Source organism: Arabidopsis thaliana, chromosome 5 (assembly GCF_000001735.4).
Source record: "Arabidopsis thaliana chromosome 5, partial sequence".
NCBI lineage: Eukaryota > Viridiplantae > Streptophyta > Magnoliopsida > Brassicales > Brassicaceae > Arabidopsis > Arabidopsis thaliana.
The window spans coordinates 13,994,564-14,007,696 of record NC_003076.8 but is presented as its reverse complement, the minus strand read 5'-3'; the positions used below and the strand labels follow the sequence as shown (position 1 = coordinate 14,007,696).

The 13,133-nt window shown below is 34.5% G+C and overlaps 1 protein-coding gene and 1 pseudogene across 2 annotated transcripts; one reads left to right on the top strand and one right to left on the bottom strand.

The window, feature by feature from the left end:
- Positions 1 to 6,280: 6,280 nt before the first annotated feature.
- On the top strand, positions 6,281 to 7,384 carry AT5G35830 (Ankyrin repeat family protein; the record flags this gene model as incomplete). The annotated part of the gene is made up of 4 exons (NM_122974.1): positions 6,281 to 6,371; positions 6,449 to 6,601; positions 6,695 to 7,162; positions 7,248 to 7,384. The coding sequence occupies 4 exons, from the start codon at positions 6,281 to 6,283 to the stop codon at positions 7,382 to 7,384; spliced, it is 849 nt and encodes a 282-aa protein (NP_198432.1).
- Positions 7,385 to 8,185: 801 nt separating this feature from the next.
- Positions 8,186 to 12,214, bottom strand: AT5G35820 (annotated as a pseudogene; the record flags this gene model as incomplete). The annotated part of the gene is made up of 1 exon: positions 8,186 to 12,214.
- Positions 12,215 to 13,133: the final 919 nt, after the last annotated feature.

Genomic DNA, 13,133 nt, shown 5'->3' with positions numbered 1-13,133 from the left:
TCTTTTAGAAATTAGAGAAATAAGAATGCTGAGATCAAATAGCATTGTGTTATGAGCTAAAGCCTTTGACTTAGATCTAGTAATTGGAGCCGTGATTTGAAGTAGAACAAGATAGATATTGAAGCAAAACCTTCCTTTTAATCCAAGTCTCTCTTAGAGAATTAGGTTAATTGTTGGAGGTTTGATTTCTTATTGATTATAAGAGGATCTTATATAGATCCTCATACAAACCGACTTAAACATAATTAAAAAGAAAACTCTCAAAACCAATACTAAAAAGGAAAAGACCGAAACACCAAAATATGAAAACCCAATAATCGTATCCCTTCGGTCCATCACAAATAGCCAAGATGATAACTTTATAAATACGAAAATAGTTTTTTGAAAAGAGTACAATTTTTAAGACTGCATTAAGCTTCTATAACTCTGGTCACGACTCACGACACTGACTATAAGATAAATCTACTATAATTCAGATTAGTTGGATGCCTATTGGGTAAAGTAGATTTTGAAGACTGTTAAGGATTTTTAAGAAAGTTAAGCAAATCAGGATTATTTGGATGCTAACTTTCACTAATAAATCTTTGGTTTTCACAATAGAGTATGTGTCCATACATGACTATTAAATATAGAATTCTGATTTTCTTGATGTCTACTAATACATTTCCTAGCATTTCAAGTGGGTTTCTGAATGTCATAGTAAGCATCTAGGAAGTTTATGATCTCCATGATCACTTTACATAGATTTTCCTGTTTTGATATTTTGTAGGTGATTAGGTGCATAGCCGTTCATGAGCACAAGCGGGCCAATCCCATGCTTGCGACCTCAATTACTATAAATAAAATGTTGGCCTCATTATCTTATAACTTTCGGTAGAAAAGTTGGTTGTTTGCATCTTAGATACGTCAAAGGTTTAAAGATTCAAGTTGTACATCTAAACTTTATTTGCCTTATTTAATTTTTATTTTTTTATTTTCACTAATTAAATAGACCTAAATTTCTTTTTCTGCTTGTAATCTATTAAATACTAGTGACGGCTGTGGTGTGCTGGGTCGATCCTACAACTATACGATTATGAAGCCACATACGTATTATATTCGGGGGCGTTTTTCATTTTCTCAATTGTATCATATCATTTATGTATTAATTTTAATTAATAGAATCTAAAAAATATTTTAGCTGTTTTCAAAAATAATGGAGCTCAGCTAAACATTTTAAGTATTCTTACTTGAAACATATAATTTGATAGAGTTCATATTAGATTTTCCTATCCTCTTATGAAAAAGTTATGGCAATATTAATTCAAGTTTAGTTTCGTAGTAATAAAAAAGTTAAACAAAATGGGAGCCACAAACAAATATTTCAAGTAGCTTCCCTCAAGACTGGCCATGGTGGTTGGACTAACGCTCACAGTTTTAAGGGTTTAGCTTCCCTCATGATCTAATATTTTCCTATTAGACTTTAGGGGTTTTAAGTATAATTAGCCAATTCCTTGAAACTAGATCATAATTGGCTTGCTCCTTGTAACTAGAGATCATATTGTTCTTCAATATTAAGTTAGTGAAGGTATTTGGTCTAAAACAACAAGAAGACTGGGCTGTAATCATTTTTTACTTTCCACACTAACGCATTCTCAGTTTGGCTAGCCATCTAAGACTCTACCTCACCCATGCATTTATGCGATTTGGGTGGAGAGAACAATCGGTACCACAACAACATTCCACATACTCATGCCTTATTCAAGGTTCTAGACAGAAAATTCATGATGCAATTCCTGCAAAGAGAAAACACACAGGATTCAAAACCTTATGTGAGTTTGGCTAAAGTATGACTATATTCATCTATGCTCATATTTCCTTTTAGTAGATTTTTTTCTTGTTTTTATCCTTTTTGGAAATGAACAATCTTTTGTGTTAAGAATATTGTAGCTTCTACAACCCTTTTTATTTAATAAGAATTCACATATTAATCTAAAAGTAATAATAATAATAATCCAATTTCTAAGTATCTCTCCTTTGTATCCAAAATCTCTTCAATGCATATTTTATTATTTTTCAATAATAATAAGACACATATGAAAGACCAAAGTTTCGGTCATTAATTAGCCTATAATAGCGAAATACTGAAAAGCATGCATTCAAGAGATTTTGTCCGCTACTTTTCCTTATAAGGTTGGGCTTTTAGGCGACACACGACACCATCAACATAGTTGGCTTCTTCACCTTACGCACATTATTGAGAAAGCAATAAGAAACCATATCTCCTCGCTGTGACTGATACACATCGTTCACACAAATTGGAACCTGCCCATGAGCATCTACTTCTATTCTTCTTTCTCCACTTTTTGTTTCTTTTGTAAATAGTTATTTTTGTTGATCAATAAATTTTATATTTAGTAAAGAAAAAAAACGGCTTTTTGGTAGACTAATATGTTAGGTGAGTGTCTTCAGAATTTTTATAAACAAATTTTTTTTTTTTTTTTGTCGATATAAACAAATTTATTTATAAGTGTCTTTAGACACTTTTGCACATTTTAAAGATATTCATAATTAAATAACGTTAAAAAGTTTATTATAATTAATTTATTTAGACACCCACCAAAAATAGTTAATGCAGATGTTGTAAGACTTTTATCTGATTTTTTTGGTTTATTTAGTATAAGGATATATAAACAACTAGATTTTAATCCGCGGTATACCGCGGGCCTATATTTTCATTAAATAAAAAATAATTGAAAATGATTTAACAAATTTATGCTATTGTTTGATTTAAATGTATAATTCACCGCGAGACGAAATTTTATAACTCAAATTTTAAAGTTTTAAGTTGTATTTGTTTATTTTGTTAAATGCTTAATATTGTATAATTGTATTTTGATTGTTGTTTCTCGAATTTCACCCGTAGTACACCATCCCATATTAATATCGAATCAAACCCGTCAATTCTAGGATTTCACCCGTGGTAGTATTTAATTGTATAATAATAACTTGATTGTCATTCTAGGATTTTACTTCTAGTTCTATCGTAAATTATTATCAACCCAAACCAGTTAATTCTAAAATTTCACCCGTAGTACACCATCCCATATTAATATCGAATCAAGCCCGTCAATTCTAGGATTTTACCCGTGGTAGTATTTTATTGTATAATTATATTTTATTTATCATTTTAGAATTTTACTCTTAATTCTATCGCAAATTATTATCAACCTAAATCAGTCAATTCTAAAATATCACCTGTAGTACACCATCCCATATTAATATCGATTCAAACCCGTCAATTCTAGGATTTCACCCGTGGTAGTACTGCGAGAGAAATCTTATAAAAGAATCGAAATGTGTTTTAAAAAAATTAAAGTTTTAAGTGTGTTTTTTTTAATATTGTTAATTTTGTTTAGTGTTTAAGATTATATAATTATATTATGATTGTTAATTATAGGTTTTTTTCCGTAGCATACCATTCCATGTTATAATCCACTCAAACCCGTCACACCATATAACCATGTCCCGTGAAATTAAACACAAATTGGTCATTTTATTATAAATTCAAATATTTATAAAATTAGAAACTTTAAAAAAGATTAATATTGACCCAAACTTCATCATTGAATTTTGAGTATTATATCTAAGATTTCTCTCGCAGTATATCGTCCCATAGTAATATCTTTTATATTGTTTAAATTTCTTGTAAAATTTAATTTATAATTTTTTGAAACTTTTAAAAGTTTCAATTTTTTAAAATAAATAACCCTAGTAAACAAACCATTTTAATTTTGGACACCTCATAAATCAAGTTTCATGCTCATTCGTAATCGAAATCATTTTGGTCCTTTTTATAGTATGGCTCTGAACCATTGTCCAATTTTTTTAAGCGATGTGGGACATTGTACAACCGTAATTATTATCCACCCAAACCCGTCCTACCATATAACCCAGTCCCGTGAAATTAAACATAATTTTCTTATTTTCTTATAAATTTCAATATTATAAAATTTGAAACTTAAAAAAAATACAATATCGACCTTGATTATATTTAAGATTTTTCCTATAATATATCGTCTCGTATTAATATATTTTATAGAAATTTATAATGTTTAAATTTCTTGTAAAATTCAATTTATAATTTTTAAAACTTTTATAAGTTTTAAAATTATAAATATTTAAAGCATTTTTTAAAGATAAACTTTATAAAAAGTTTTTAAAATTATAATATTTAACTTTTGATAAAGTTATAATATTTATAATTTCTTGAAACATTTTAAAGTTTCAATTCTTTAAAATAAAAAACCCGAGTAAATCGGATAACTATTTTAATTTTGGACGCCTGATAAATCAAGATTCCTGCTCATTCGTAATCAGAATCATTTTGGTCCTTTTATAATATGGGTCTGAACCATTGTCCAATTTTTCTAAGCGATGTGGGACATTGTACACATATTATTTCTTCATAGGTTGAATAATATATGTCCGTTTTAAAAAAATTGAATTACATCATATGCAAAAAAAAAATATAATATTTTATTAACTATATATATTTTATAGAAATTCAAAATAAATAAAGTATAAAATCAAATAAAAGTGAAAGAAGAATTATACATTTATATTTAAATTAGGTAAGAAATATTTTAGGAAATTAGTTAAGGTAAATAACAAATATGGTTAGTTTAGAGATATTGTTTATATTAAATTTGGTAATTAAATCATTAATTTTCGTTTTTAATTATTAGTTGTTAGGTAACTTTTCCAAAAGTTAATGTTATCCAAGATCAGAACAGAATTAAACATGTTATCCAGGATCCGAACAGAGTTAAACCGAACAGGGTAAAACCCACCCAGTTAAATTAATTGTTGAATTATGGCTCAAATCTTCAACATTATCTTCAAAAATCCCCTCCAAAAATGTATATATAGATAACAAATGGTTTACAAAAAAATTCGGTATGGTTTCGTTCAAATGACCATCAATATTTATAAATCGAATTGATACAATTTGAGTAACAAGAAAATAACTTCAAATTTGTTTGTTTATTAACTTAATGGGAATTTGCATATTTGACCAACAAATTTTTAATAATTACATCAACGATTAAAAACAACAGTAATATTGTGTGTATAATCTATGTTTAATACAATTTTGCTCCTATTCGAAGTGGATCCACCATCTTCATTCATATTTTCCAACTAGACCCACCAGCACCACCACCATAAAAAAATTGGACATTTGAAAAAAAAAAATAGTTTCTGTTGGAATAATTTGCTAGGATCTTAAGACTCTTAATTGATCTTGTTAGATTTATGTAGTATTGGGATATATAAATAATAACAATTGCTTTTTATATATAAAAATAATAACTAGGGTTTCTGTTTAATGGACACTTGTATTTTTAAATTGAGTAACAAGAAACTAACCTCAAATATTTATGCTTTTTCTGTTTTAACAGAAATTTAAAGGACTACATAAATAATCAAAAAAAAAATTAAATTAATGAAAAAGAAAAAGAATGTGATCTTTTTTGTGTGACAGTAAGAAAACGAAGGTGATATTGTAAATATAATCTATATTTAATATAACTTCGCTCATCTTCGTTTTATACTAAATCATTTTATTCAATATCATTTCATTTACGTGTTTATTGTAGACAAACACTATTCACGATTTTTCTTTTCAAAAACACTAAGCACGATTATATAAAAATTCTGTTTCTAATTTCAGAAATTTGAATTATGTCGGATGTAGAAGCAAAAACTATATATTTCTTTAAATAGATTTGGAATTTCGAATTATTTTCCTAAACATACATATATGTTGCAAGAAAATGTGCATGAGTATAAAAAAAAAAAAATTAAAAACCTTTCTTTTATTTTTTTGTCACAAAAAAAATCTTTCTTTTTTATTTCTATTTTGCCACGCTTCCTCATGTATCCATGCACTATATTGTAGTTATTTACAAACACTATATGTTGGCTACTTAATTTCTCAAATCAATGTGCTATATTTTTAATGTAACTTATTTATTCAAATCACACGTAATTTAAGTTATAAAATGCATATAACAAGGAAATTTCAGGCTCACGCATCTATACTTTAGACTTAAGAGTTGGATAACAAAGCGAAGTAAACGACTTCCCTACTTGTCATATTTTTTGTTTTTACAAGCACAAGGGAAAGTCAATCCATCATAATTTGTTTTAATCAGTTTGTGATAAGAAACTAATTGAAGAGCTTTCATCATCTTGCGTGCTCAATTACCTTTTTCATCCGAGTTCCATATAACCATAAATGTCGATTGCACCACCGACCATTGATCGGCTTCCACGAGATCCGCTGTGTAAACTGTTCATTGTGTTGCCCAAAGAGAAACATATTGAAGGTATGGTTAGACTCCTAGTGTTTTCATAACCTTTTCACTACAAACTAGAACTTAATGTATTGTCTATATAACTTTAGAAAGTCACGTTTCAACGAAGATGAACAATCTGAACAAATCCAAAGAGCCTCCCAAGGGAGATATAATAGTGGAAGTTGGAGAGACATGTAGGTCATGTCCTAATAAACATCACAGTCCACTACACAATGTTCAAAGAAACTTTTCATGTGATGGTATGCAACACTTCATGTACAACCTCTCTTGATTGATTCAATTTTTTCTTTTGATCTATTGTCTTCTCGCATTGGTTTTTTTCTTGTTTACAGATAAATTACGAGCCAAAGGTGTCCAACTCTATCAAGCTGCTCTGAAAGGAGATTGGAAGGCAGCCAATGGTATAATCATTGAACAAAAATATATTATCTATCAAAAAATCACCAGTAAATCGGAGACTGTTCTTCACATCGCTGTTGCTGCAAAGCACGAGGGGTTTGTAAGAAATCTACTTGGAAGCTTGGAGTCAAATGACTTGGCCTTGCGAAACGTGGACGGCAACACAGCCTTATGTTTTGCTGCTGCATCGGGAGTCGTTGAGATTGCTAAAATGCTGATCGAGAAGAATAAAGATCTTCCGATGATTCGTGGAGGTGGAAAAACGACTCCAATCCACATGGCAGCCTTATTCGGTCATGGAGAAATGGTTAAATACCTTTACAAGAATACACGCTTTAGAGAATTCAATGATGAAGAGTTTGTAAATCTCTTTCATGCTGTGATATCAGCTGATATCTATGGTAAATATATAATCAGCTCTTAAATACCTTTCTCTTCTTCTTGTTTTTTTTTTTTTTTCATTTCTTCCGAGTTGCATGTTCTTAGTGAGGTCTATTCACAGATGTAGCTCTGGAGATGTTAGAGAACGAGGGAAGGAAAAAAGTACTAGCCCTTTGGACAAATATAAACAAAGAGACAGCCTTGCACTTGATGGCTCGCAAGCCTTCTGCAGTTGGCCGTAGAAAACATCTAAACTTCTTTCAGAAGTTTGCAAATTCTAGTAAGTGGACAAAAGCACTTAATGTTTTTTTTAAGTATAACATTAGGTATTGTGAGGATTAGAACGTTCTCGAGTTGTACTTTGTCTAATCTCAGACCTCTCAACTCACTTTGTTGTTCACTCGTTTGTAAAAAGCGGAACTTGAAAGTAAGAACACACAGGAATTAACGAGTTCAGGATTCAAACTTGAATCCCTACGTCTCGCCGAGATATTCTCGGAAATCCACTAAGAACTTGCTCTTATCTTGAGCCTTTAGGGTTCTACAACTTTCTCTCTCTGTTACAAACTTCTCTCACACCTTACAAAGCAACACAACACAACCAACTCCTTTAAAGAGACAAAGAGAAGGATCTAGAGCTACCCGACACGCTCGTGCTTGAACCTTACACAAGTCAGGTGCTCCAGCTGCAATTACGGGCCTGAATTGCTGCAATCTCTTAGGCGGCTTGATTGAAGAAACCATTCTTGTTGTCTGCTCTTGTTGCTTGTACGAACTCGACAAAGTGATGTCATGAGAGAGAGCTGAAGAGATCTCCTTTTGTTTCTCAAACTTGGCGCATAAAGTGAACCCTCTAAGCGACCCAGAAACTCTTATCTCTTCCTTGCTTTTCATTTGAACTTCGAACCCTCTATACCGAATAGAGTCTTTCTCATACTTGGTGAATTTAGACCAAAAACTCACAAAACTCCTCCTTGGTATAAAGTTCACTGAACTCATCTTCTTAGTGTTACTTGACTTCCAATCTCGGATCTGTAGTCTCCCTAGTTACTTGAGACCCTGAGTAGCTTCAGCGCTTCTTGAAGCTTACTCACTGGAACTGTTTTTGTGAAGATGTCTGCAGGATTCCATGTTGTTGAAATCTTAACAACCTGAATCTCTCCGTCTGCTATCTTCTCCCTTATGAAGTGATACCTCACGTCTATATGCTTTGTCCTCTCATGGTGGACTGAGTTCTTGGACAAAGCAATGGCACTCTGTGAATCACACATAACTTCTACTGCATCTTGTTCAAACCCCATCTCTGCAGCTAACCCTCTTAGCCAAATGGCTTCTTTAACTGCCTCTGCAAGGGCCATATATTCAGCTTCTGTTGTTGACAGAGCCACCACTCTCTGTAAACCCGACTTCCAGCTTATTGTATTCCCACCAGCTGTGAATACAAATCCTGTAATCGATCTCCTCCTGTCTAAATCAGTTGCATAATCTGAATCGCAGTAGCCTCTGATTTCAAATTTGTCATCTTTCTTGAACCTTAGACAGGTATCTTGTGTTCCCTTCATGTACCTCATGACCCACTTAACATCTTGCCAGTGTTCTTTTGAGGGTTTACTCATAAACCTGCTTACAACCCCCACAGGATATGCCAAGTCTGGCCTTGATCCTATCATAGAGTACATGATACTTCCAATTGCATTAGGGTAGGGAACCAACTTCATATACTCAGCATCTCTTGCAAGAGTTTTCTCATTTGCGGCTCTTAACTTGAAGTGTGCACCAAGTGGCGTCTGAGAGACCTTACTTTGATCCATCCCAAAAGCTCTCAACACTCCAGCCACATACTCACTCTGAGACAGGTCCAAAATGCCTTGTTCTCTGTTTCTTGTGATTTCCATTCCTAGTATCTTTCTTGCAGGCCCTAAATCCTTCATCTCAAATTCTCTGTTGAGTGACTCTTTTAACTTCTGGATTTGGTCTTTGTTCTGTGATGCAATGAGCATATCATCTACATACAACAGTAGATAGATGTACGATCCATCATTAAGTTGCTGTGTGTAGACACATGGATTATACTTGCTTCTTTGATAACCTGAGTTGATCATGAATGAGTCAAATCTCTGATTCCACTGTCTTGGAGACTGCTTCAGCCCATACAGAGATTTCTTTAGCAAACAGACTTTTTCTGTGCTGTCCTCATCTTCATATCCTTCAGGCTGACTCATCAATATATACTCATCCAGATTCCCATGTAAAAACGCAGTCTTAACATCAAGCTGTTCTAATTCCATGTCAAATTGAACCACAATGGATAAAAGATACCTGATTGACACGTGCTTTACTACAGGTGAGAAAATCTCCTGATAGTCTATGCCTTCTCTTTGTGAGAATCCTTTGGCGACAAGCCTAGCTTTGTATCTTGGTGGTTCTACTCCGGGAATTCCTGCTTTTCTCTTGAATATCCACTTACAGCCTATAACTCTCTTTCCTTCAGGCTTATCAATGACATCCCATGTGTCATTCTTTTTCATGGAGTCCATTTCTTCTATGGTAGCTTGCTTCCATTTCTCACATTCTGGACTTCTCATGGCTTCTTCATAGGTTTCTGGTTCATAAACTTCTCCATCTTCTGTCATTGTTAATGCAAACCCAACAAGGCTGTCATCTTCCTCAACGAATCTCTGTGGAGCTCTGATCTGTCTTCGAATTCTATCCCTGGCCAGTAGATAGTTCTCTAGACAATCATCATCAGAATCAGTTTCCTCTACTTGTTTGTCTTTACTTGCAGATCTTGTTGTTGACGCTTGTTCTTGGTTTGAATTATCTCCTCCTTCACTCTGATTTTCATCATCTGCAGACAAATTCTTTAGCTCTATGAGAGTCCTTTCTACTTCAGTGAGCTGTTTGTCTTCCTCAGACATATCATTCTTCTGCAGTTCCTTGTACATCTGATTTTCTTGAAAAACAATGTCTCGAGAGACTACACATTTCCTGTCTTCTAGCAGCCACACTTTGAATCTCTTTACACCATCTGGATATCCGAGAAAAATCCCCTTCTTTGCTCTAGGATTCAGCTTTCCTTGATCTGAATGAATATAAGCAACTGATCCAAACTTCTTGAGTATCTTGTAATCTGGTGGATGACCAGTCCACTTCTCTTCAGGAATATCAAACTCTATTGAGGAGCTTGGGCTTTTGTTGATGAGGAACACGGCAGTAGACGCTGCTTCTGCCCAGAACTGTTTCCCCAACCCTGATTCACTTAACATGCATCTGACCTTGTTCATGATGGTCCTGTTCATCCTTTCAGCAACACCATTCTGCTGTGGTGTGTATGCACATGTCCTGTGCCTTATAACTCCTTCTTTTCTGCAGAATGAATCAAACTCCTGGTTACAGAACTCCAGCCCATTATCTGTTATGAGAATCTTGAGCTTCTTGTCCTGTTGGTTTTCAATCTGTGTTTTCCATTCTACAAACTTGCTGAAAGCTTCATCTTTGGTTCTAATGAAATAGATCCAAGTTCTCCTAGTAAAATCATCAATGAAAGTGATGAAATACTGACACTTACCAATGGAGAATGGTACATTCGTTGATCCCCATAGATCAGAATGCACATAGTCGAGTTTATCTTTTGTGACATGCTTTGCAGCTCCAAAGCTAATCATAATGTTCTTATCCAGATGACCTTTACTGACCAAAACCTGCAGCCCTTTTGCACCAATGTGACCAAGCCTGCTGTGCCATAAACTTGTTTCATCCTTTTCTTTGTCTATGACATTGGCTTCACCTGCAAGTGTCGTTCCCTGGAGAAAATACAAAGTACTCTCTTTCTTTCCAGTTAGTACAGTAAGATCATTCTTAAAAATAGTCAAAATACCTTTCTTCGATTCGAACCAGCAGCCTTTATCTTCAAGAGTTCCAAGTGAGATGAGGTTCTTTGACATTTCTGGTATGTACCTGACATCAGTGAGCAAGATAGTAGATCCATCTTCATTCTTGATTCTGACATCCCCAATTCCTTTCACTTCAGAATAAGTATCATTGCCCATCCTTACTTTCCCGCTTGCAGTCTCCTTGAAGTCTATGATCCAATCCTTTCTACAGGTCATATGGAAGGAACACCCTGTGTCTAGAATCCATGTATCTGGGGTGACTTCAGCAAAGCCAAGTAAAGCTCTTGAAACTACTAGTGCAGCTGCATCAGTGACTCGAGCAGTTACAGTAGAAGCCTCTCCTCTTTCAGATGTGGAACCTTGCTTGTTCCTCTCCTTCCATACATAGCATTGCTTCTTGAAATGACCCTCCTTGCCACAGATCCAACACGTTTTTCCTGCTCCCTTTGACTTAGATCTGCTCTTGTTCTTGTTCGGTCCTTTCCCCCTGGTTTCTGATCTGCCTCTGTCTTGAACAAACAACCCATCTGAGTTATTCTTGAGAAGCTTACCACTAGCTCCCAACTCCAAGATCTTAGACCTTATGGCACTTGTGATTTCTTCGAGATGAAGTGTAGTCTTGCAGTACTTCAGTGTCTCCTTCAGTTGATCAAACTGTCTTGGTAAAGACATGAGCAAGACTATGGCTTGATCTTCATCTGGGACTACAACCTTTACGTTTTCCAAGTCCGATATTAACTTGAAGAAATCATTAACATTCTCCTCCATCGTCATATTCTCACTCATCTTGTAGCCATACAGCCTCTGCTTCAAGTAAATGCGATTTGGAAGAGATTTTGCCATAAATAACTGATCCAGGACCTTTATCATACCTGCTGCTGTCTTTTGTTTGATGACCTTTCTCAGAACATTGTTTCCCAGGCTCAAGATGATGGTAGATCTGGCTTTTCCTCTTTTTTCTTTGAGGATCTTGTCTTCCAGTTTAGAAGTTGCAGTTTCTGGGTCTTGGTTTCCTCCATCACTAATCTCAGTGGTAGAATCTTCAACCACTGCTTCCTCTTCTTCCCCGAGACCCTCCAAAAGTCCCAACATCTCCATATGAGCCAGTAACTTTTCTTTCCACAGGATGTAATCCCCATCTCCGTCGAACTTCTCCACCTCTGCTCTGCCCGAAGACATCTTGAGCAGATCTTCTCGCTCCTAGGTAGTAACCTGGAAGCTCTGATACCAAACTGTGAGGATTAGAACGTTCTCGAGTTGTACTTTGTCTAATCTCAGACCTCTCAACTCACTTTGTTGTTCACTCGTTTGTAAAAAGCGGAACTTGAAAGTAAGAACACACAGGAATTAACGAGTTCAGGATTCAAACTTGAATCCCTACGTCTCGCCGAGATATTCTCGGAAATCCACTAAGAACTTGCTCTTATCTTGAGCCTTTAGGGTTCTACAACTTTCTCTCTCTGTTACAAACTTCTCTCACACCTTACAAAGCAACACAACACAACCAACTCCTTTAAAGAGACAAAGAGAAGGATCTAGAGCTACCCGACACGCTCGTGCTTGAACCTTACACAAGTCAGGTGCTCCAGCTGCAATTACGGGCCTGAATTGCTGCAATCTCTTAGGCGGCTTGATTGAAGAAACCATTCTTGTTGTCTGCTCTTGTTGCTTGTACGAACTCGACAAAGTGATGTCATGAGAGAGAGCTGAAGAGATCTCCTTTTGTTTCTCAAACTTGGCGCATAAAGTGAACCCTCTAAGCGACCCAGAAACTCTTATCTCTTCCTTGCTTTTCATTTGAACTTCGAACCCTCTATACCGAATAGAGTCTTTCTCATACTTGGTGAATTTAGACCAAAAACTCACAGGTATAATATCAAATTAACCTTGGGGTGAACAGGTCGTTTGGTAACGAGTTTCTCACAAGTACACCTCTTAGTTAACTCATTCTTTTCATATCAAAATATATATATATAAGTAGTAGGAACAAGTGCTCAGAAGTGACCAAAGTTTGAGAATTATATAACCTATAGTCTAAACCTTTGTTTGAACATCACACCTGACAAGAACTCTTTCCATTTAGTTTTTAAAGGGGTAT